At 39.1% G+C, this 26,343-nt stretch overlaps 1 protein-coding gene across 1 annotated transcript in view; it reads right to left on the reverse strand.

Moving 5' to 3' along the window:
* The window catches only part of KIF16B (kinesin family member 16B), a 139,578-nt gene that overhangs the window by 4,742 nt on the left and 108,493 nt on the right, over positions 1-26,343 (reverse strand). Inside the window, exon 25 of the mRNA XM_074150465.1 lies at positions 12,259-12,342. Within this exon, the coding sequence (XP_074006566.1) occupies positions 12,259-12,342 (84 nt within the window). The remainder of the gene's footprint in view (positions 1-12,258; positions 12,343-26,343) is intronic.

Raw genomic sequence — 26,343 nt, forward strand, 5'->3', positions numbered from 1 at the left:
GCCTTCACCTTAAGACTGATGGCAGCTGGACCAGAAAGTTTTAACTTTGCATTTCAAGGGTTTGCAATGGAAACAAGACTGGAGAAAGTGTTGCGAAGCCCAAAGGTTTTTCTTTACTTACTAGTTTGAGTCACTTTCCCTCCCTTTTAATTATGTGAATAGCAAAATGGCAACAGTTTTAAAAGCTTAATAAAAATCATTTTAATGGGGTTCACCTTTTTTAGCAGTAGGCCAGCATTCATCTCGTGCTCAATTCATCAGCACAGCAAAGTCATTCTAATGATTTTTGCACTACTTCATGATGTGGGGAGCTCATAATTTTATACATTTTAATATAAATCCATAACTTAATTTAAAGTTATTAAAGTTATTACAATCAAAATGCTTTTCGGAATGTGAAAGCGTTCTTATCATCCTTGCAATTGTGGCATATTAAAGAGGAATTCAGTTCAATGACATTGTTCTCATAATCCATTACAAACAGCAACAGCCTCAGAGACCAATAGCAGAGCTTAGGAAGAATTGGATTTTTCATTAAACTTCGGTGTGTTTAAGAACTCATCAACTCTGGTACTTCCAGAATGGGAAGAAACTTTGAGCTTTCTCTCTTCTACTGCTGTGTCTAGCAATTTCCTCAAAAAAAAAAAAAAAAAAAAAAAAAAAAAAATCAGTGTTTTAAATTTAAATATAACACACTACAATTAGCATAATAAATACCACCTGCTAATATTTGATGGAGCTGAAAGCACCACAAACTTTAGTAAGATAAGCCTTACAAGGCTTTGGGGATTTTTGAAACAATAGCTTTTTTCCTTTGAAACAATAACCCCACTTTCAACACCTACACATCCATCTGACAGTCAAAAGCTTTCCCACAAGGTCACAGAAAGTCATCGGTGGCAGAGGCAGCACTAATTGACTTGCTCATCTAACTTCTAGCATCGGCTCCTCTCTCCCTTTAATATAGATGCTTGTTTCTCTCAGCACCAATCACATAATTATTCTGTTGACTAGTGTTAAGTGCTGCAAGCTTTAAATCAAATCTTGATTTGAATTATTCATAGAGCAAAGCATACGCAGGTATCAACAGCTGTTTTCTATAGGATAGGAACCTGATTAGAAAAAAAAAAAGAGACAGATTGAAGCTCATTCCTTAACTCTGAAAAACCACATCATGCTGCAATTAGAAATCTGCAAAGTAAGACCTTCCCAAGGAAGACGGTAGCCCAAAACAAGCAGGAACATGCTTCACTTCCGATCTGTGATCACAAAAATAAGGATGTGCTCAGAAGACAATGCATGCAAAGGGAGCCCGCTGTAATGCAGGAATGGGAGTGCATCTCCTGCCTTTGTCTCCTAGAGAGAAATTCTTGGGCATATGCAAAGGAAAAAGAACATTTGGGGATCCTTTCCTAAATTAATCAACTTTTTTGGACCTTTCCATTGGTGTCTTGAAGAGAAAAAAAGTTACTTCTAGGGTGATTTTTCAAATACGAAACACTTCAGAAATGCCAGCTATTGTCCCTAATTACAGTCTCTACTGATTAAAAAAAAAGCGCCTAGTTTAAACGTCACTGAGAGGCAATGGTGTCCCACAAGAGACTTCAGGGTGGTGAAGGGTCCTGTCCTGGGTGGTGATACAGAACCTGAAGAGACAGCACATCTTCCCAAAAAAAACCAGGATTCAAACTTCTCATTGGACCTGATTCTTCCTTGTGTTTTTTTCTTACTGGCAGAAGTCAGAGGGAATTAACATGCTGCATAGGGAGGTAAGCTGGGGGTGCAAGCCGTGATACCACCGGGAGAGCACAGAAGACAGGAACCCTTAGAAAAAGGGCTGGAAGGTAAGCCAGCTCTGCCTCATCCAGGACACACGCCACATCTCAACCTCCACAGAGGACCGGATATGACCACATAGGACCCGAGCCAGCTGTGGAGGATAAGAAAAGCCCTTACCCACAACATAGGAAGCTTCTTTATGAACTGAGTTCCAAGAGATCAGGTTCTCTTACGCCAAATATCCCAATGTCACACAGCAAGGGGAATTCAAGATGTTCAAACACCACGGTGTTTTGGCCAGGCAGCGGTCCCGGCAGGCACCTCTTGTGGTCTGCAAGGATAGCTCAGCACCCCCCATGTCACGATTTGGTTCACCACAGTTAAGCTTCTGCCCTGTGCCTGCCACTAAAACCATCTCCCCTTCCCTTGGGGATCACCTGAGGCTAAACTGGCTAGTTTGGAGTGAGTAATTACCACCAAAATGCTCTGATAGCTCTCTAAAAGTAGTTTCAGATCCATTTCTGGATTTATTAAATTTAAGCAAACAGGGAGAGGATTGGCAGATAGCAAGATTATAAAATAGAAGGTTGCATTCCTTTGGAGTACAGCAGCTTGAAAGAATGGGGGACCGTACACAGAATATGACTAATATCTTCACCTCCAGCCATTCAAGATTAGGATCTCCACCCACCAGATATAACAGGCTCAGAAACATTTTTGTCTTCTGTGGGGTTTTCTTTTTCTCTTTTTTTTCATAAAGAAAACATGAGGCTTCAATTCTTTCCCCCAACACCTCAACATATATTGCAAGATATCATAAAGCAGTTGTGAGTAAAATATGTGAGCAGGACAGCACGTGATATTCAATATCTCAAGTGATATTTCAGGCCCTTCAGGAAGTACCTAATGTCACCTCTGGATCCATACACATTTATCTCCTGCACACACCCTTAGGTCATTACATGCAGCTGTGATTTCATAGCGATGAGAAAAAGACTAACTGCCTGGGAGACTACCTGGTGCCTGAAGGATCTTATTTCTGTGAAAAATACAGAGAGAAAGCTTCTAAAATTATGACATGATCACCTGGGCCAATATCTTTGGCAGAAAGACCAGGACGGTTGGGCTCTCCTGACAAAAACAACACTGTCAAAGTTGTGCAAAGCTTCCTTGAGGAGTGAGAGGTAAACAAATGCCTCCTCAACGTATCTAACCCATAGGTACCAGAGACCTGGCTCTAGTTGCACACAACTTGGGTGAGCACAGAGAGATTTTTCAACAGAATAAAGACAGATTCACGCATATTTAAAAATGACAAGTCACCACCATATTAGTCATAATATTCAAGGGCTGGGGGGGGAGGAGGTATCTGCTTCAGATTGGCAGACATTAATTAGGCTCAGGGCTGGATTAACTGGCTTCCCATTACACAAGCCAAGAATAAAGGATTGACTTGTTTTAATCAAACCCTTCCTGTTCACTTTGATTAGGCCTAATCAGAAGGCAAGGCTGTTTACAGATGATGCCTAGTAGTCACTGGGGAATAAATAAATAAGTAAATCAAGAACTTCCCAATCAGTATCAACTCACCCTGTGTTTGCATGTCTATACCTCTACACACAACTCAACTCTACATACAAATCCATCAACGATTTCCATCCAAAAAAAAATTCTACGTATAGATTCTACATATAATTCTACAGCCACCCACAACGCACATCACCGGCTCTCCCAAAGCACACCTATGTTAAAACTTGTGTCACAGGCCGGTGACATTCCATAAGAAACCAGGATTTACAGGTTTCTCTTCACATAAATAATACGAGGATGGCCAATTATGCTAGGTTGATTTTTCTTTAATATACTAGCAAATATCTTGCCGATTTAACTGAGTTAGATATATGTAAACTCCTAACTTGTTAGGCTGAACTTGTTTGCTAAGGACCTAGATAGGAGGGGATGAGATTGAAAGCGCCTACCAAAGATGTAATGTAGCTCTTTTGTTAGTGAACAGATTTACCTTTATAGCTCCCAAATGTTAACATGGCTGTAAATGTTGGATCTATAAAACCAGAATTTTACTTTGATAGCAAAGAATTTAGCCTTTGCTTTTGTTGAAGCTAAAAAATTGAACTATGGAGACTTGTGTTCTTGCCACTGCAGTGGCACTAACATGGCTGCAGTCTGTGTGAGTGGTGGACTTAACCCAAAGCGGAGAGAGAAGCGGCAACACCATACACACCACTCATTTGGGCATGTTTAGAGGTAACTAAATGACTTTGGAACTAAAGCGGGAAGAATAAACCTCTTTAAGCAGCTAAATTCCATTAAAACCCCAGGACTTGCATTTTTATCCCATCGAGAACCTCTCCCTATGTTTCTTATGCACAGTGTAATGCAGATTCCTTAAATCAGGGTTAGTTTCCTCCACAGCGATACAGGTGAAAGCAGATTTTACCACTGCATCTCCAGAAGTGTTTGAGTGCCACTAAAATTTAATTTTACCCAGGGTGGTACTGAAATTTACTTCAATTCATACACCTTTTTGAATTTTCGTAATGTACAAGCATTCTGAGAGATGCCAGTTATGATTCAAGGTGAAATTGCTCTCCTAGGTTTTCAAAATCCAAACTATTCATTACAGCTATTTAGAGCGTTTTTCTGTGCCAGTCTAATGGCATGAGCACATTATGTTGAATTACTATTATGCTGCATCAATTGAATTAACTTCTGAAGTCAGTCTACATCCCAAATTACAATCTTATTCTGCCTGAAATTCATTTAAAATCCACAGGACTTAATATTTCTTACAACGCCTGCATGCTAAAAGCTTATATTCATTGGCTTTAAGTAGCTCCAATGAAAACTGAATTGTAGGCTGGCAGGAAAAAAAAAAAAAAATAATAAAAGCAGCACAGGCTATGATTTACAGGTGTTCTGTCAATGCGAGCCTTCCTTTGGAAGCAAACGGCCACATTAAAAAAGATCTAAACAGACTTGAGTAGTAAAGGAAACCAATCTTTTCTTCAGAGCACAAGTCAAAGCAAGTCCTGTCAAAATCTATTGAGAAAGAACAACAACAGGATTGAATTTACCACGCGTCCCTGGGCCGGCAGCGACAGCGCATCATCTGCTGGAGCGGCCTTGGCAAACAGCTACCGAAGCACTTGACATGCATCGCCCTCTGCTTCCCCTGGTGAAATCGGATGCTGGAGGATGACTGATAGGCTTCCTTTGAGAAGGGATAGCACCCAGTTCAACCCAGTGTCCTTGGCTGAGGTCCCTCTATACATCTGCTCGCATCTGAGTGTGGAGAGCCATTACTGGAGACCGAGAAAGGTACACAACTTCAAAACCTGATTTGTACGAGGATGTTGGGAAATTTTTTCTGAACTGATGGCAAAACACATTATGATGTGGAGCTAAACTAGAGTTCAAGCTATATGTTGTCACATATTCTGAACTCAATAAATTATGATAAACATACCTCCTTGTTTTCTGAAATCTCTAAAAAGGAAAGAAAAACGGTCTTTGAATTGCACATCCTATTTAATTCTTTGGTCGTAATGGAGATAAGCATTTTATCACAAAAGCTCCAGTTTTTGAGGTAGGCATCTGAAGTTATACATCTAAAGAAACAAACACCCAAATTCTTGAAAAGGGGTATGCATATTATGAAAAGTTACCTATAGCAAACTCTGCAAAAGGGGGTTTCAGACCTGATCTTGAATAAGGCACTGAGTTTGAGCAAATGAGACCAAGGGGCTGCTTACGCTCACTGCACCTTTTACACCCAGTAGCCTGTTGGACCAGAGCTTAAAATTAACTCATCCAGAAAATAACCCCAGGCTTTCACTCCTTCTAAACCACCATCTTTCTCTTCTATTGCTATTATAAAAATAATGTCTTGCATTTGCTGTGAGCCTGGCTGAGAGTCTATGGTATTTAATCAAAGAAACATTTTATTGGTAGAGGATCAACTGCTGATGTACGCAAAGTCCTAATTTCGACTTATTTGTACCTAGTGACTGTACTCAGTAAGTAAAATTAATTTTATGTAGTCAGTTTTTGAAGCCAACATGCCTCACATGAGAAGCAGCGCCATGCAAAAAAAGATGAAATGCTTCACTGCTGAGAGCTTCTACAACTCCCCTTTGAGGGCTGTCGCTTCAAAGAAGAAGAGCCAGGTGCCCTGGGCAGCCCCGACGACGCGCTGGAGGCTGGGAACCTGGCGTGTGAAATCGCTCTCAGAGGACTAACTGCAAAGTTTTACTGTCTGCAGGCAAGGCAAGACTTTAGTGTCGGTGCTGAAAAGCAGTTATTTTGGTTCCCAAAATTTTTAAATGGTTACTAGAGGTTATGAAGGGTGTTTGGTGCAGACTAACTGTACCTAATCTATAAAATTGTCCTTAACATGGATTTCATATAATTGTATTTGCAATATGGCTCAACCACACATGCTCTTCTCTTGTCTTTGTGGATATATCTGTGCTCTTCCCTCCTGTGCTCCTGTTGCATCCCTATTTCTCTAGTAGGAAATTAAAACCATCACTCCAAGATGTTGCATTCTGTAGTTCAGACCATGGGTATGAAATGATCTTCTCTAGGATTACCAAACACTGACATTTGCAGTGGTTCGCTTTCACGCTAGCAATCATATCTGGTGTGCATTCATGTCTGTAACAAAAGGAAAAGCTTCCTTTTATCTTTCAATGATTATCAAATGTATTCTGAATGGTGTCTGAAGTCCTTCTCATTGAGATGCTGCTAAGAACAGTATTTACAACCGCACAGTCAGAGGCAAACATTCAATGTGCAAGAGCCAGGCTGGTGAGCAGCTGGCTTTAAAGCTCTTCTTAAAAAAGCTTTGGCATTAGGGATGTTGTTGTAAGCTGATACTGGAGTCTAATAATTTCCTTTTAATAATCCCATTGAACTGACACCTAATCAGTAGCTTTGAAAGGTCTTTGTGACCAGCGTCAGAGTCAGGGAAAAAAAAAAATCAAACAGAAATGGTAACTCTGATGCTGCCTGACAGGGCTTTCGCACTAGAAATACCAGTTCACCTGTAACTAGCATGAAGCAGGTTGTCTCAGATGGGGCTGTGAAACAAAGGCCGGTGGGATGTACCCATGAACTCCATACCGAATATTCAGATGATGAATCATCTAAAATCTCATTACAATGCTTCTGCCCTCGTGGAGGGAAACCTCAAGAAATGAGGTCTCAGACTCAAACATTCTGTTTGCTCACATTTTTTGACAAATATTTTGAGGTGTTTTTTTTTCCTCAGATGTTTCTTTTACTCAGTATCACCGAGGTGTTGATTCTGAAATTAATAATACATTTAAATAACAAGAATGAATTCAAGTTCAAGAAAAGGGGCTATTTCTGTTATTTCATGTTTTCTTTAAGAACCGGACTCTTGAAGCCATGCAAAACCAGCAGAATTTCACTTTTAAAGGGGAAAATTGTAGTGGCTTTAGAGCCCTATACAGTAAGACCCCCTAGAAATGATCACCTCCAAAAGAACTCAAGTGAGAATACAAACTAAAAATAGAACAGAGCATTTGGCTACTAAGTTAAAGAATCCTTATTTTGTTAAAGAAGTTCAAGAAGCTCAATTTTGACTGTAGGTAACAGCAGTATTTCAGTTAGTTCGGTGTCTACGATGCTTTCCCCAGCCAGTTCTACAGATTCGAGAGCATAATTGAATTATGCAGTTCATACAAGATTTATTTCTGCCTCTTGCATTAACACCTATCATTGAAAGCCTCATCAGATGACATCAGGAAGTGAGGAGGTTAAGGACAATTGTATTATTAATTTTAAATAAATTGAGCGTGTCTATCTTTTAAAGAGGTTCAAAGCACCAAGAAAAAAGAAGAGCCGAGACAATGCCAAGAAGATGTATGTGCTCCTACAAAACCTGGAGCAGGCTTGCTTTACCATACTGTTAGAGGTTGACTTTCATTCCCTGAGCTCTGTAAGTGGCAACCAAAGGAAACACACGTATCCTACCGACTGTTGAGCTGTCTTGGTGCATCGCTGACCAGGGATTTCGCCTGTTCCCCTTTGCTGTCCACAAACCAAGCTGAGGAGATGCAGCAGTGGAAACAGGGTGTGAGGAAACAGGGAACAGAGACAAGGAGACAGGCTGAGGTTCGGGGGAGTTTTTGTTTTCCTTTAAGCAACAACCTGTTGGGATTTTGTCAGCGTAACAATTGTTTTTTAACTAAGCACACCGGTGACAGCAAGAGCAGAAAAGAAAGCCTAGTGGGTCCATGGCTGCAAGGCTTCTGACCAAGGAGTCAAGCAGCACAGCTCAATCTGCTATGTCAGCTTTGACAGTCACTCCTGCCCAGTTTTCCTGGCTGCACAATGAAGAAAATGAGGCTAATAATAATCTTCGTTACTACAACAAAGCATGAGTCTGGGAGAAGAAAAATAATCAGGGGAATGACATGATACTGCAATACAGTATCCAAAAAAGCTGGGATTTCGGAAAACTTTTAACTGTCATCCACAGATCTAGCAACTCACCAAGGAATAAGAGATATTCTGCAGTTGAGACAGGAACAGACACATTCACTGAATCACGTATCTCTTGTGACATGTGTTTCCTTTACAAAGTTTTTGCTTAAAAAAATAAAAAAGGAATATACATCATCTGATTTCATTTTTAAAAAGGAAGCTATACCCTTACCTACTGATTTCTAATTGCATGAAAGAATAGATACACACTAACTTCTATTCATTAACTTTAATCAAAAGAATTCTTGGCTGTTTCATTTAAGGCGGATTTAATCAAGCAAGGTTGGCTCTGAAGCGAAATTACAGTCTTTAGACTGTGGAACAATTAATTTAGAGTTTTACCCTGCAACAGGTCCCTGATGAAATACTAAATTAACAGATTGCAATAGAGCGTTTTGGATAGGTAATTTTAAATACAATTTAGGTGTTTTCTCTTAAGATGTATAGGCAAAGCCTTTGTGCAAACTTGCATATTATTTTTCCAAACCTCTATGGAAATGTAAGATATTGGTCAAAAGACTTTCTACTATACCAATAAACATTAAAGCAAAAGTCTTTACATTGCAACTACGTATCACACTAGAGATCAAAGACACCTCTCTAAGTTCATCTCACACAGAAACAGTACATATAATGTGCTTTCCGACCAATAAGATATTGTGAAGCTTTTGGTTATTAAGCATTTGTACTGACTAGGATAAAAAGAATAAATAAAGGAACTTAATATTTCCATAAAATTTGCATTTATTGTGATTTTAAATCACAATCCTCATGATTTGGGGCTCTCTGGAGCCTTTTATTCAAAGTAATTTCAACTCCATTATGATGAAATATGCCCACTTCCAATTTCAAGACGAAATAAGGTAACTCTACGTGACAATCCTAAAACAAAGCAAACCCCACAGCCAGCCCCCTGATTTTAGTTGTGTTGAAAGGTACCCCAAATCCCCTACTGTCCTCAGCACTTGTCCTGCTGTGGCAAGGTCCCAAGAAGTAATGTGTAGGAAAAACCAAACTCTTCCTAAACTGTCCTGAAAGGGAGTTTTGGACAAATCTTTTTATAATTAGGTGCAATGAAAATTTCTCCAACTAAAGCCAAAGTGAGTCAAATAAAGTAACAGTTTAGATATCTGCACTAGAACCAGTTCTCCGATTGTTGTGCACTTAATTAATTGGAAGAGTAGTTTTGCTCCTACAATAACTCCCAGATGATCTGCATCATCTCCCAGACCTGACTGAGAGCTGCAATTTAGTTTTAATGTAAAGAAAAAGAGCCTGAAAGGCCATTTCAGTAACCAGCTGCTAATTCCAGCAAATACCCTAGTCAGGCTCTTTAACTGATATGACAGCTTAAGTTGTCTTCTCCCTCACACAGGTGTACATTGGAGTTTGAATTTTAAATTGTTATGTGCATACTTTAAAAATAAAGTAAATTAAAAAAGAAACTGCTGTTGCTCAGAAATGACCTATGGAAAGCACTGGACTAGTCAAAGCTGCATTATCCCACTTTAACCCAAGTAGTTCAGGAAGAACAACGTGAAGTCAAAGCCTATTCAAGATTTATAAACACCTAATGCAAAACCTGGAACAGCAGAGTAATTTCTTTGTCATCCTCCACTGGGATGACAACTCTGTTAATGATCTTACAATACATAATATTTGTTCAGAGCACTTATCAGGCTGATATTTATCAGTATGTCAACTGGTTTTAGTCAATAAAGTCAGCTCAGACGCTGGATAAGAGTATACATTTTTGTTGGCCTGGAAAGCTGTGCTTTGCTTTTTCTAGAATGCTGTATTAGCTCATTAGCCCTGGACTAACCCTATGGAACAATCAAATGATCTTTGTGTCATACTACAGCTGTAACAACACATCATCTGCGAGGCTTGAAAGAGATTGCAACGAGTTTTCAGCAAATCAAGGCACAGGATCAGGTACGAAAGCCAACTGAATCCAAGCCACATTTCCGCTTGTTACCAAGGTCCAGTGCCCTTATCTGATGAAATTCCCCTGTGAGAAATGCGCTATCATCAAAATACCAAGAAACTACGTCTCTTGCAGAGGCAATCCATCCATTTACTACTTTCCAATCAGCCCACTGAAGTGCGCCCAAGGTTCATACCAGATTGAAAGCCAGGAGGCAGTTAACAGCCAGTGTTTTAAATAGAACTGGTGCCTGTGCCATCTTCCACTACCACACTTTCTCTGCCTGCCAAATACTTTCTCAGTATAACCCAAGATGAGCTTTGAGCCTTCAAAGCGTTACATGACTTTGGGAACCATCACTACTTAGGTGGTTTCTCCTACTTTTCACCAGGGAGGCTGCAGCTATGTTAGCTGAAACTCTCCAGCCGCTGGGAAAGCCAGAGCAAACCGCTGCAAAATACATAATGAGAAGAAAATATCACAACTAGAGATCTAGACATAAGGGGGTTTTGACCAGCTTGTTGCATCAAATTCCTCATGGAAAGGATGGTAACATTTGCGTGGCTCCTTTTCCTCTTTCTTTAACTTTCCCTCAGCCACGGGGGATCTTTAGTTTCTCTAACACTGAGAGATTTGTCAGGATTATTGAAAGGCATGGCCAAGTGTACTATTTGGCATATGGCAAAACACATTCATGTGAACTTCGGTCATATTATATCATTATTATGTTTGCAAAATATATAGGTAATAAAGTTTTAATAATTTAATTCAGTTAAAATAGATACAATTTAATTTTTAAGCTAAAACCTGGCTATATAGAGAGCTGTAAGTACTATATGACCACGATCAAAGCATCACCATACACAGCAGCTTTAACATTTAGAAACATTACAAAAAAACCTGTTAGTAAATCAATGAAAGGTCAGAAAGATTAAGGGATTAAGTTTATTACTGGTACAAAAATATGCTAATTGAGTACTAGACTGCAATGTGGCCATACCTTTATGCCCTCTATAGAGGACATGAAACAAAAAACAGATTACATTTTGTGCTACATGTAAAAGCACCTCACATCAGAAGTCAGTGGGAGGATGTTTTGTTTGTAGATCAAAGGAAAGGTGAAGTATGTAGAAAAAAAAAAGTGAAACATGGAAGAAAAGATTCCAGTTGGGAAGCAATCTACTTTTATATTAACTTCTCTAAAGCTCTACTTAATGCTACTTTAGCTCTACAAAGAATATAATTCTTAATGACTCGCATGATCAAGTAATCCCCAATGTGGCTACAATACAGTTGCGGGGTGTATGGTTTAGTCTTTGTTCACACCTCTTCTTTCCCAAAACGCCACCTCTGCCGCTGGGCTGCAATAAGACATGCATTAACATAGAAATATAAAGATCTAATGTGTGATAGGAGTCAAAATTATGCCATCCACATGGCACTGCAGAAAAAGCCAAAAAAACCCACCATCCCAACCTTCACATACTCAGTAACCTTGTCCATAACAGAACTAATTTTTGAAACTAATTGAAGAAAATAGATACATTCAGAAAGCTGGGTTACAAAATAAAGCTCCAAGATGCCTAAATATTGCTTTCCTTCTGTCATGAGATATTTGGACATAGTAACTATGATAAAACAGTAAATCTTCAGCTAAGAAATAGCATTTAAAAGTAGCAATTTTTTTTTTTAATCTTGTCTTGCACAGAGACCATCTGTCTACAGTGAACACTTACCTCATCCGCAACCTTTCCCCCCTTAAATAAATGTACCTCCTATGAATATCTCTAAAGAGATGCTTTTTTTCCCTAGACTAGGATTAATTTTTTTTTTTTAAGGCATGTTTCATTACTTTGCAATCTACTGCTGCCATCTCCTGTGTTAAATGAGGCAGCAAGTAACTTCATACTTACAAGCAGGCTATTTAACTTTGGCCATATGGGAACGGTTTCTGTTGGTCAAGCAGAGAGTGCTCCACGTAAATACACCATAGAAGCCTGTTAAAAAGTTGGCATTACCTCTAAGTGACTCCGTCGTTCTGCAATCACTCGTTCATCCTTGTTTCCAAAGAGCTTCTTTGGAGGGAATTCTAAAGTGGCAAGCTGGAAGACATTAAAGGATGAATCAGCATCAGAAGTGACAAACTCAAATGAGAAAATTCTCTTTAAACTATGAAGCAACCAGGAAGAAGAAAATGCCAAATATTCATGAGCTACACGATATGCTATTAGCAAATATCATATCACATATTTCTACTGACATTAGTACGATCTGGTCTGTAATACTGCTAAGATAACAACACATTTTGTCATAAATGAGTGACAGAAAGCAATTTTAGGAATTAGATTCGTAAAGATCGCAAAGTTGCAAACTGAATCTGACGTGATAGCACCAATTAAGAAGTAAGAAAGATCTCTTCAGAAACTCTGTGTATCTTGCAAGGTTGCATTCAGTCTCTTAAAGACTGTGGTCTCCAACCACGCGTTGTGTAATTCATTTGTCTTTTCTTATGTTGTTTTGTAAACGTAAGATCATTGGATCTAAGAACGATCACTGAAGTTGTGCTGTGGAAGATGGCATGGCTGGACTCCAGCTGACACCTGAGCCGGACCTGAGGGACCTTTTGCTGTGCCTCAAACTATGACTTCTTCCTTCGGAGCAGGAACAGGCTCACAGCATGCACCTACACTGTGAGGGCAGCTCAGACGATGGGAAGCGGGACCTCTGGAGCTGTAACTCAACTGTAGCTCAATCACATCTAAACATGTGTCCCTGCCGGAAGGCGAGAACTTTAATTTCTGAAGAGAATCCAGATGAGCAGGCAAAATCCCACTTATCACACTGAAAATAAAAACAAGGCAGCAGCACTACTCCTAAAAACAACTATACAGATCTGTCCTTTTAGGAGTTCTTCCACAGAGGTGTTCAAAGCTACCTTCTTTCTTTTTCATCCTGTAGGAACCGTGGCAAGCTACACTGGTAAGGGAGAGAGCAAAGAAACTGTCTTCCTATCTTCTACACCAGCAAATATAAGATGCTTGAACAAGTTCCAGCCAGCTATATCTGGAAAATAGACAAAAAGACTCGAGACTTGGTAACAAGTACCAATGAACTTGGTCTGCTAAGCCACTGCTGCTGGGAATGATGCACAAGAAGGCAAGTCCTCTCCACAAAGTTTTTGTTTGCACTTGAAGGCATATCAAAACCAGTTTCTTCCTAGCTCTTGCTGTATGAGAGAGAAATATGCAACCTCCCATTGGCATTGTCCTGTGTAAAAACGCCTCCTGCATGAATTCCCCTCGGTACTTGATGATATTGAACTAATAAACAAGATGCATCAATTTCTAGTATATCAGCACATACAGGACTGTAGAGAATTTATGGCTGGTTACAAGGAGCAGCAATATACTGAATTAAATGAGGAGATTCATTATTAACATTGAATGTAAGCATCTTTAAAATACAGAGGTGTTCCACAATACAAATAATTCATTCCCATTGTCTGGTTCAACTCCAACTTAGGTAATTTTAAAGAAATACCTAGACATCTTCACATGAGTGATATAAAGCGACATGGGGCATCAGAGGAGATGGAAGAGACGTCTGCTCTGCATCAGTCTTGCCAGCACGCCCCAATTATATTCCTCAAATTTCTCCAATCATATTCTTCTCGGTGTGCCTGCTTCTTCATGTTGGCAGGACAAGTAGCACACAACCAAACCGTTCCCTGTAATTACATCCTTGGGATTTCTTTTCACTGCATTACTCACTCCTTAACCTATACAGGATTATAAGTGCTAATATTTTCAAGGACTTCAAAATCCCACCCCTGCAGAAACTGTATTTTATTAAATAGTACTGCATGATGTCATTGCCAGAAACAAGCAAGGTAAAACAGCTACCACCACAAGCGCCTCCTGGCCCTAGGGAGATTGTCTTTATATTTATTTGCTAATAAATACGTTCATTATAGAATTTTAAAGTAGTGTCTGTTAAAAAACAATTTGCACAAATAAAAAAAACCATACTACTACAATGTCCTCAGACATAACTCTGTAGAGTCAAAGTATTACAACTAAAACCAGGAATGATTTCTTTATCTAAATTAAGTTTGATTTTAAAAGGCATTTGGAGATTGATGCTACAAAACCTGGGGACGGGCAAGTTGTTTTCCTAATCTGTTAGCTATCTGGATTTATATTAGAAAGAAAACCAGTTGCATTTTCTAAAAGCCAGTAAGTTTTGTAAACTCACATAGTTTTAATATTTCTGAACTCCCAAATCACTACACTGCAGAAATCTTTGAAACCAAGCCAATGAGAGTCTATTATTACAGCCATTAATTTAATACACAAGAGAAAGGCCTCAGCCAGTCAACCTGGCTCCGAAATGTTCAAAGTCACAACATGTACATAAATGAAAACCATAGTTCCATTGCTGGTCAAGACCTGGATCTGAACACTTTGGACTTTGAGAACTATATATAACAAAACCCTCCATCCGGAGCAGAATACCAAGGTGCCGAGCTATACTTGGCATACATATATAAGTTACTTCTGTTTGTAATAAACATATGTGTGTACAGAATATACCTATCCATATGTAGATGTTACTCGGAAGGATTTTGCATCCTGCAGAGGGCATGTTACAAAGAACTGACCATCAACTGCAGTGACCATCTCTATGGGGCTGGGTGCAGAAGGCGCACAACCTGCTGGAGCATCTCTGTGTCCCGCTCTTTCCCAAGGGTCCTCCGGCTCCTCTTTCAGCCAGATGTCTGGCAGGTGTCCATCTCGTAAATAAAACATAGAGACCATTTCTGTCACACAACACATGACCACCCAGCTATATGACAGAAAAACCTCCAGCCATAGTTGTCATCATCACTTAGCAACTCTTGGAAACCCTGAATTACTCCAACGCATTCTACTCCACTACATGTCAAGAGACTAATCCCCACCAAAATGGAAAAAAAAAAGAAAAAAAAAAAAAAAGGGACATTCAAAATCCACCAGGCTTGAGTTTCAGGCTGTCCAAACACTTAATACAGACATGACAGCACCAGTTTCCACCCAGTTCACAGCTTGAAAATTATCTTTACAATATGAGAACTGGAACCATTCATGCTGCAATGTGAATTATGCAGTCCTTTATGTGACTGTGTAATTTCACTGTAATAGGAAGCTGGCCCATTGTACTATTTATATAAAAATACAATATTAGTATATTTACCGGAGGTAGTATGCTTATATATATATATATGCACCAATTATCTCTGTCACTCTGACTTACAAAGTTACTCCTTTAGTGTGTGTGTTGGGGGGGGAAAATATGCTGGTGCAAGAGTTCCACAAATATGCAGAATGACAATAAAATGTTTTCATCTCATAATAGTTTTGGCTTATTAAAAAAGAAAAGCTTGCTCTTTCCCAGCAATACAAATATACTGAAGTAGTGATAAATGTTACAATAGTTGTCTATAAAGGTCCCCTGTCCTGATGTATCATTTAACATACAGACTCTGAATGTAATTGTGTGTGATTCAGAAACACGATTCAACAGAATTCAGAGGTTTATTAAAAATACCTTACTCATTTATGCCAAATTGCAGTAGCAAATATTTCAATAAATTCAAATTTTGTTATTAGTAGTGCTATAACGCTTTTAAGAAACTGCACAGTAACTTTGGAAGAGATTACCACTGCTACAGGTTAATGCACACAGCACAGTGTGTGACTGAGCTGCATTTGTTCCATCCCTTAAATATGTAAGAGATCTGCAGGTATAGATTTTGCATCGAGATGTTTGCCTTGGCTCAAACACTGTAAGAGAATTTCACATTATCCAGATTCAGGAGTATAAATTATTCTTTTAGTATTAAATGGTTGTGTACACTCTGGCTCAAATTAATTCTTCAAGGGTCACACCTTGACTATGAGATTAATATTTCATGGCAATAAAAGGCATAACAGCGGGATTCTACAGGTAGCAGAGTAAATTATTCTACTTTCCTGAAATTTCTGAAGCACGCCCCTCCCCTCCCTGTCCCCCTTGCTTCAGTGGCAGTGAAAGAAAGCATTTGCCAGTCAGTCTTCTTCAGCAGGGATGTTTTGTCATTTTTAGGGCTGCTGATGAGCTGATATGTTTTCTGTCAGGGGAAATTAAGAGGCATATTCCCCAGCCTGACAGGAAGAGAAAGCTCGAATGATTCCCTAAGAAGCTTCTGCATGTAGTGTGCAAGATTTCTAATTTTTATTTTGGCTGCAGAAGCATTCCCCTCCTATAGGTAATCATAGCACGGCTGCAATACAAATTCCATTATATACATACGAGTGTGCACAGGCGTGGGCATCCATACCATGGGCAAGGCTAGGACTACCATTAGACCCAAAATGCAAAGCCAGATAATATTTTAAAATAGCATGGAGCCACCTCAAGACTGCGTATCAGCACTCCTGATGTCTTTTAGGCATTAAACTTTTTACAGTTAATGATGTTTATCCTATCTGGCAATCGTTGCTAGGCAGTAGCAGTCTTAAGAAGAGGCAAACAGTCATTTGCAATTTACTCCCTAATTTCTTTATAATAAATAAAGGCTGTGTTTTATTTCTGGGTCTTGTATTACTGGGGGCATGTTATTTGTCTGTGTCTCAGCAACCTTATCTGTAAGAAAGGATACTTACCTACCATGACACAGTATTTGTGAGATTAGTATGATCAAGTTTAGAGAGTATTAGGTCCAGTCCTCAAGAGGAAGGTGCTTCATACCGAGCAAGTATTCTTCTAGCAAATTTTAAACAGTTTAATGGATTCTTATACTTTTCCTGCATTTCAGCCAAGAGACTGGTTTTGACAGGGTTATCGGCAGGCGTACAACTCTCACCCACTTTTGGAAACAGGATATGCCTAACAGCATCTATATGAAAGCATACTCTTTCAAAGTGAAACCATACATCTTCACAGCCTTCAACCACTGAGCCCTGGGAAGAGATGCAAATTTGGACAGGGGCCTTTCAGAGGCCGACAGTGCAAACGAAGGTTCGAGCACCATGAAGGGCTCTGACTGGGATGGGGTGCACTCTCATTTCAGCACCTTTAGAAAAATCAAACCATCAGCATTGGAAGGGTGTCCTTTAATTTTTATTATATTCAGTTGGAGACTCTTCACTGACACTAATTGACTTTTGCTGGATTTAATTCAGTTCAGGGGTTTTATGGCACAGTGGAACATAGCATGTTAATAAAAAGTCTTGTACAGTACTTTGTGAATGATATTTCAATATATAGTGGACCAAAGTAAAATACCACGTAATACAGTCATGTAGGCTTGTCACTTCTGAAGCATGAAATTGTTCGAAGTGTTATGCTCCCTAAACATTAAAAAAGTGCCATTTTCCCGACATCAAGCAAAAATCTACAGGATTGAAACATCTCATTATTTCTGGTGGGTAAAATCTATGTTCTGTTCTAGTGCCTACAATATGGTAAAAGTTTTCTTTTTTTTTTTTTTTTTTTTAAGAAGAAAAACAGGGCAGACATTGACGTAGGCTGAGTCATCTTTAATCTTTCATCCCAAATTCTCTTTGTACTTCAATGTTTTGATATATTTAAATGGGGGGAGAAAGGGGAAAAAAGAAAATTAAGGAAATGCTAACTATTAAATTAAAAAGACAGTCGTCTTTAACTCTCATGTTACTTTTACAACTCTGAATTTTCTCATTTTTCAAAGGGCATGTCTGACTTTTGATCCTTTGTACCAGAAATCTGTCACAGATGAGACAAATCAAAGAGAAGAATGTGGCATGGTTTTGCAGCCGGTGTGGCTGCACCTGACTTGATTTTGCAGTGAGCAATGAAAGAAAAAACTGTCCTACTTTTAGTTTTTGAAGTTTAAACAAAGTAACTTAAGCCTCAACTTCTCAAGATGTACTAAGACTCCCAGACTCTAAAGAAATTGGAGAAAAGCTGTATTCTTAACTTGGAAGTTGCACTAAATATTTAGGGATTTCGCAATAAGGTTAAAAAAAAAAGCTTAACTTCTATATTTTTATTGGTTTTTTTTCTGAAATAAACCACCTATTCTACACAATTTCATAAGAGAGCCTTAGGCAAAGGGAAAAAGTTAACACTTAATGAACAGATTAAAGGCTACTTTATAAATTCTGCCAAAAAAAAAAATAATCAAATAGAGATCAAAGATAGATCATTTGATCATATACACTAAAAAAGAAACCAACAAAATAACTTAAAAACCACCTAAGTCGTATTTTCAGGTGATAGAGCTCAAACTATTTAAAGTTCAAATGACGTTTTTCCAAATATAAGTGAATAAAACTCTAAACTTAATCTCCTTTAAAAAAGATAATAACATAGTCCTCCATCATGTAAAGCCTATAGTGCTTCCCTGGTACGTATGCTATAGGTAAGTGATGCCTTCAGAGGACAGGAAGACTAACGACAGTATTTTCCATTATCAACTAATCAATGAGAGGGAATATCCAGGGCATTATTTTCTGGATATTCAGTTTGTCACCTACTTTTTCTATTTCATTTCTAATATTCTCTCCTTACTTCTTTTTCCATCTCTTCCAGTACGTTCTTCCCCACTTTCCAGCTGGTTTCTATTTTATTGCTGTGCTCCCTCCTGTGCCATAACCTACCTAATTCTTTTTCTTACTCCACTGTCCATTTGCCATATCAAATTTTCTGCTCCGACATCATCCTCCCTACTACCTGCCAGAAGGAAAGAGGGATTTGATACTCATAGAATCATAGAATGGTTCAGGCTGGAAGGGACCTTCTCAGAGGCAGGATAGCTGAGCAACTAAGGATCAGCCAAAGCTCTGAGGTGGACCCATGTCAACCTTCTAACGTAGTGAACTCCTTGGAGAAGACCAAACAGCTTTTAAACAGCAACATAAGACACAATTTATTATAATAACAAACAAATAAGGATAATTAACCTCCCAAAACAAAGAAAATTCAAGTGACCAGGAAACAGAACTGGAAAAAGGTTATATACAACCCTCCTCCTACGCACAGGGTCCCTGCAGAGGAGCCCATGCAGAAGGTCCCTGATACCAGCCTAACAGTCAGTCCTTCGCTGGCTTTGAGGGAAGTGGATTCTGCTCCAGCCCCTCTGCTCCCCAGGTCTTTGCAGTGTTTCTGAGACCTGAGGAGTGGCTTCAGGCTCATCCCTGCTGTCTCTCAGCAAAATCCAACAGATCTGGAGGCTTCCAGCTTTCTGTGGTTGTCTTTCCTAGCTTCTACGGGCTGCAGGGCCTAGATCTCATTCAAACACACACAGAAGAATGAGCATCTCTCTCCTTCCTTGAGGGAGTCTACTCTGAAAAACCCTAAATAGATCAGTCAGCAAATATCTCCCTTCTGACAAATACAAGAGAGACCATATTGCAGAATGATGTACTGGAGTTTTGGGGTTTGGCGTTTTTTTCTGGTCTCTCCTGAGTACAATTTAGGCCACAGCCTGCTTTCCCATCCCTTTACAGCACAGCCTTTTCTTAAAGAGGAAGCTGTTTTGCCCCATGTATGTGGGAACACTCTGTTCCTCCTGCTCTCCATCCTTTTTGCTCTGTGCCCAAGGTTTACTTACCCACAGAACTGGTTTAGCCTTTGCATTTCTGGCTGGCAGGAGCGACTCCTGGTTTGCGTGTCGCTTTTTGCCTGACCCCCAATGGGGGCAGCCCAGTGAGCCAGGGCTACTTTATCCCTCCAGAACACATCCCATGGAGGCCACAGGGTGTTAGAGACCCTGCCATGGTTACCCCACTGGGCAAGCAACTCTGCAGCTTACCCACTGTACCCAGACTGGCTACAATTCCTTGCCTTTTTCCTGCTTATCTCTCTGGAGCATCCCCACCATTCCCCTGCAATACTGGCACTAAGATGTGTCAAAAAGCACAAGGACTTACACCTCCTCCCATAAATATATGCAATTCTGTTGCTATTCCCCTCAAAGTCTGGATGCTGTGACCAACCTCCACAGATCACCTCTGGATTTACCAGCACATGAGCATCTTCTCAGGATGCACAAATTCTCACAGCTCTGCTGTCTCTAATTCTGGGTGACTCTCTTTGAGCTTTTAAGATCTTCCTGGCACGCTTGCCAGTTACCCTCCCCAGACAGGCATAACTCTGTCTCCAAAGAACATCTCAACTTCATCTGTCACTGAAGAGGGCACAAAAAATATATTCACCTCCTGTGAACATCTCCCCGAAACCTCCCTCTGATGATGCAAAACTACCAAGTAGGATTGGACACCAAAGATTTCTCTTTTGCATTTCACTAATTGTGCCTCACTGTCTTTGAATCGTGCCCACCTGCTTATCAAACAATCATCTATAATTATCAAAAAGGTTTGAGAGTTCTCACATCCAAGTTTCTCCTTTAAACAAGCAGGCTGACCTAGACTCAAAATACATTTTTGGAGCTGCGGTGAGACGTGGAGGCCACAGTTTATTGAGTTATTTTAACTCCATTTAATCTGCCTCCTGCTATTGAGAAAAATCAAATTAACTGCAGCCAAAGAAGTTACCTTGCATTACAGAGGTGTTTTTCTTTTCCTTAAAGCAATTTCTAGACTAGGCAGAATAATAAGATACTGAAATAGAGCCATAAACATTGGTCAATATAATATTTGACAAATTACTTCATTGCTTTGTTCATTATAAGCAGTGCAATAGCATTTAAATACAGAATAACTATAAAAATGAACGTTAGGATGCATCAAAGTTCATGCAAACCTTTCACAGTTCTATAAAATTATGCAGCTTTGAGATTTTAATCACTCTTATGAAAATCAGAAATGAATACAGCCAGGGCATCTTTCTAAATATAAAGCACTACCTACATAGCTCAGAATTGTCAACCAAGGAAAGGACAGAAATTGGCCCAAATGGCAAAGAAAATATATTAAGTTCTCTATGCAGACTCTAGAAAGGTAGAATAAGATAGTGAAGAAACAGCATACACCAACCCAAAGGATATAATTACCTCAACATGTAAACCAGTCAAAAAAAAAAAAAAGGATTTGTAGATGTATTTGGAAAATAAGCATGAAAAAACTGTAACGTATCACACCCTTGCAACCTTGATTTTGCTCCCTTGTTCATCTATCTCTTTATCTATCATCTCCCCAAGACCTAAGTCTCTGGGGGAAAAATAGACTGGTCTGCTGTGCAGCACAAGTAAGACAAGGGTACCCGCTGACCTGGAGAGTCTATGGGCAAATTTAACACATATTCTCTAAGCTTTTAGCTCATGATTTTACAAACTAAACATTATTTTTTCTCATGCAGTCTCAGGTCATGGTGCTTTTCTTGAAAGAAATGGCAACAACTGCTGGGTTTGCAAGGTCATGTCTTCAAAGCTCAACTCATTAATCAGTCTTCATAAATGCACGGCTCAAACCCTACTTCTCAAAAAGAAGGTAAAAAAGGAATTTTCTGGTGCTCTCTGTAGTGTTTATTTTCCTTTCAAAAATGATTTGGGATTTGATTCATTATCTTCCCGCTGGGATTTCTAGCAAGGTTAAGGAAGCGTCCCTGCAGTAGTACAAGGTGGGGGCCACACGGTGGACACCATCTTCGCCCCACTCCGCACCCTATTCCTGTCGGTTCCACATCGGTTATCAGGCCACTTCAACTGCACACCAAGAAGTCACAATACCGTTTGACTTAAGGAACAGGAATAGGTTCAGAGAGGAGAACTCACCACAGCAGTTTTAACAGCTCTTCCAAAAAAAATTTGCTTGTTGCCTACAAGCTCATCTCGGTGACATCTGGCAGCATTTATGAAACATCCCTGTCTCGTGTGGCCAACTGATGCCATAAATTTCAGTCACCCTTGCCTTGGAGAAATGCTAATAATGAAAACTCATCAAAGAGCAGCAATAATTTCTACCGCTGACTAGATGGATGCCTTTCTGACTACTCAAAATTAATGGCAGATCTCAGGGTCTTAAAGAACAGCTGTCACAGAGAAATACACCTGCAAAGACAGACACAGGGTGCCTCTGAGTCTGATTTCTTATAGACAGAAAGCGGCAACTCTCACAATAAACCGGACTGATTACAAGAAGAACTTAGCTAGCTTTCTGCATCATTTAAAAACAATAAAACCAGAGAAAACGCATGCAAGTATGCAAATGGGAAGCTTAAAAGGAAATACTTAGTCCCCGCTCCATCAGTGATCGATAGTCACATAGGTTATATGTAACTTTTCTCTTAAGTCTACTCTTACAGACATTATAGAACTAGCTGCTTTGTGACGGGATTAAAAAATAGCTGTAAGCCTCATACAAATTTGGGATTTTCATCCCACTATCAGTATTGTCACTAGGTAAAACTTAAAAAGAAGATAACTAATTAAATGTAATAAAGAAAAGATACATTTTTAGGAGCTTGCTTGGCAAAGGATTTTGAATCTAGAGGACAGAAAAAGCAACTATGGGGACCAGAATGATCACTGTCACTATCAGTTTCACAAGCAATACCCTAGTTAGTACTGCTCTTGAGACCCTAGAGTCATGGTGGTGGATAAGAACAGATACTTGTTTCCAAGTATAATAAAATCTCTTGATCAAGCACTTGAAGATAAATGCTTAGAAAGCAAGACCCTTGTACATACCACTTATACATGGAAAACTCAAAGATACACTCAATTAAAATGCCATGGTATTGAAGTCAACATCATTATTCAGGGTAGGGGAGAAAACAGGGATGTGTTTAACTATTGCAAATACTGGAAATTGGATTACATGTCAGTAATATCACAATTACTGTCTGTCAAATGCTTTCTAGAAGGCTACAATATTTCTGTCCTCAACAAGCACTGCATCACTGAGTCCGTGTATGAGTGATACAGCTCCATCTGAACAAGTTTTAGTAACCCAGGAAAGCAGGGGAAGGCTGAAAGACCACATATATTTATAAATATATATATTTAAATTTTTTTTTTACAGTGTCCTTACAATGAGTTATAGCACATAAGAGTTTTCAGGTACAATCAGAATGGAAATTATGCTACTCTACACATGTAAATAAAACCCTGCAATACAGTAGTTTGCAATTACTGTAACAGTGCTGGTGCTATTCAAAAATTAAACTGAACTTAGAAGTAAGGGTATTCTTATTTATTCCCTGATTTAAAAATAAAAATAAAATTTGAGTTACACTTGACTGTACAGTGAGTAATTTAAAATACAGCGGAAGCTTTGCTGTATTTTTTTCCAAAAAAGACATAACAAGACTAGGACATGCAATGTTAAGATGCAGTTTGAAAGAAATTCAAAGTATTTAATAGAAATTACAGAGAGTACACTCAAACAGCCTTAGAGTGCCCGCATTGCTGACAGCACTGCACAACACAAACCACTAAAGTATCATTAATACCCAGTAGTACCTACAACTAAGTATGATAGAAAAGAATAGATTTAATGCAGAAAAAATGGCCAAAGAGAACTGTAGCTTTGACTCTTTTTATCATTCAAAGCATCATAACCGTGTATAAATAACCATGAATTAATTGAATGTTTTAACACTGGTCATGAAGTTTGGCACCCATGAAAAGTGCATTTTCATCTCACTTGCACTCACATCACCAACACCAGTGTAACCAATTTTGTTTTTCAGATGTGGCCAGACAGCTTGCCCTTTGCACTGGTATTTCTGCCTTTGGTTCTGAAATACTACAGAAAACTGGACAACAACCTCCACTTTCAGTCTTCTCCTCTTGACGTTTTCAATTCTATACCTGCAGCTCAAATATTCTTCCTGAGAGCCACTGCTTCTTTATGTTTGTTTTCATATTAAGCCACAAGAGATTGTATTTTATTGATTTTTGTCATGCAGGGCTGTCTAATAAATTTTACTGCTTGGGCTCTCTTGCTTTGGGCTCTGTAGTGGGATAGACAATTCTCTCTTGTAAGATGGAGCCTTCTGTATGTTCTGTGTTGCAGAGACAGATGGTAAAAGACGCTTCCAGATTTATTTTTTTAAAAATGTATTTACATTACAGCAGTCAAGAAAATATCCTGAGAGCCTTACAGGAAGATCTCATTGTGAATACAAACCCAAAGGTTTTTTGGAAACTCATTTAGAAACTATACTATCAGCTGCATAGGTCTGAGAAATTTTTCTTCCTTTCTTCTAAACTCAACCCATTTTTAATTAAGAAACACTATTATTTTCAATACAGCGAGTCTGAAAGCTCATTAGCAGTAACTTGATAAACTAATATTTATAAAAGACCCTTAAATAAGTCTCTTGTAGATTGTAACAACGCTACCCATAAAGTTGGTTTTAGTGGTTTTTTTTGTTTATTTGTGGGGTTTTTTTTAAAGCAAATTCACCATTTAACCAACCTAACATATTAAAAAGGGTGATATTTACTACAGAACACTGCAGTTCCAATTAGTGGCTCTCAGTGTTTCACTAGTAATTGGCCTCTCTTGGATGGACCCTGGACCTTTACACCCCAAAACCATGAATGACAAGGTCAACACCTCACCATAAAATACATATCACCTTTGAGTCTTCAAGGGCAGCTAGATAAACTATAAACCATATATGTGTATTAAAACGTGTAACAACTGTTGTCAAATACAGAGGGGTAAAACTGTTTTTTTAGAAGCTTTTCTGTCTTGCAGACTGCATCAGTCTTATCTGAAGGGGGTCTCATCAGCTGAGTCATCTGTATCTCAATCCTGTTTAGATAATGTCACTAATTTGCTTAATATAACAATGCCAAAACAAACAGCTAAATATCCTTACCGTACTGCAAATTCTGCAACCTGTATTTCCTTGTCCATTCTCCCAGTGGTTCCAAAGAGAAGACACCCTGTGATATCCTGCTCAAAACCTGCCACGTGAGGCTGAAGAGAAGCTTGGTATAATCCTCCAGGTTAGGCAGTTAATAAAGTCTATCACACAGCTTCACATCTGCAATTGTGTCATTAATACTGTCTAAATGAAAATGCAACAGGCAGCACAGTTGGAACCAGACAGTTTTTGCTATTATCTATGCTACTTGTTCAAAACTAACCTGCGTATTTTCACAAAAACTAGAGTTACAGCTGGGTCGTCGTATCCTAAATCAACTGAAACCAAAGGATTCTATTTGAAAACTCTACTTAATCTAGCAGCATATCCCTGACCAACACAGTGAGAACAAGCTGCTCTTTGCAAAACCCTTCAAAGACAGCGAGGCTGTCAATAACAGCTAATGATTAATGGAGAACAAGTCTTACAGCCCTCCAAAGCAAGGCAATCATTAAAAAAAAGGAAGAAACAGCAAAAACTCCAATCCTGCCTCTGCCTTTCACTAATCAGGAAGAAAACAGAGCCACAGAACTGCAGCCAAACGCGTTCCCCAAGCCTACAGTCAGGAGCAGCCAAGGAATGGCTGAATCTCACCAAGGACCTGAACTTCAAGTTACGTTGTCCAGGAAAGGTTCTTCTCACAGGCATTCCCCTCTCACAGATAGCTGTTATCCATCTAAAACCATTTTACTGGTAAAACAACGCGAATATTTTGATATGATGCAAATTCACTAGGTAAGTGTGCAGAGCCTTGAAAATCTGATACTCAAATAATCAAAGCAATTACTCTGTCAAACGGTTCGTGAATTATGAGATGAAGGACTTGGCTCTCTTAAAATGCTTTTTTCAATTTTTACATTACTAATGTACAAGACTATTGTATATATTTTATACATTATACTAATGTATAAGACTTTTGCACAGCACAATCAATGAAACCTGGCATTTGACGTCTGCCTGCAGGTTAATCTTGTCTCGTGCTGCATTTATCAGAGGACCTAAAAGCTAATGGTGTTTACCCACAGAACCATTTGGAAACTCACAGGTTTCATTAGCTGCTCGGGACAGACCAAAAAAACCAAACGGGTCTCATCATTGACCAAAATACAGGAGGGAGAAAGGCGAAGGAGGACAGATAGAGAGAAACTGCATTTCTGCAGAATTGCCTGTACCAAGCCAAGAAAACTTTGTTGCACAAATCTAGTACACAAAACAACAATAATCACAAATTAATCCCAAAGCCAGGCTTTCACAAGGCTCTT

Source organism: Numenius arquata, chromosome 7, assembly GCF_964106895.1.
Source record: "Numenius arquata chromosome 7, bNumArq3.hap1.1, whole genome shotgun sequence".
Taxonomy (NCBI): Eukaryota; Metazoa; Chordata; class Aves; order Charadriiformes; family Scolopacidae; genus Numenius; species Numenius arquata.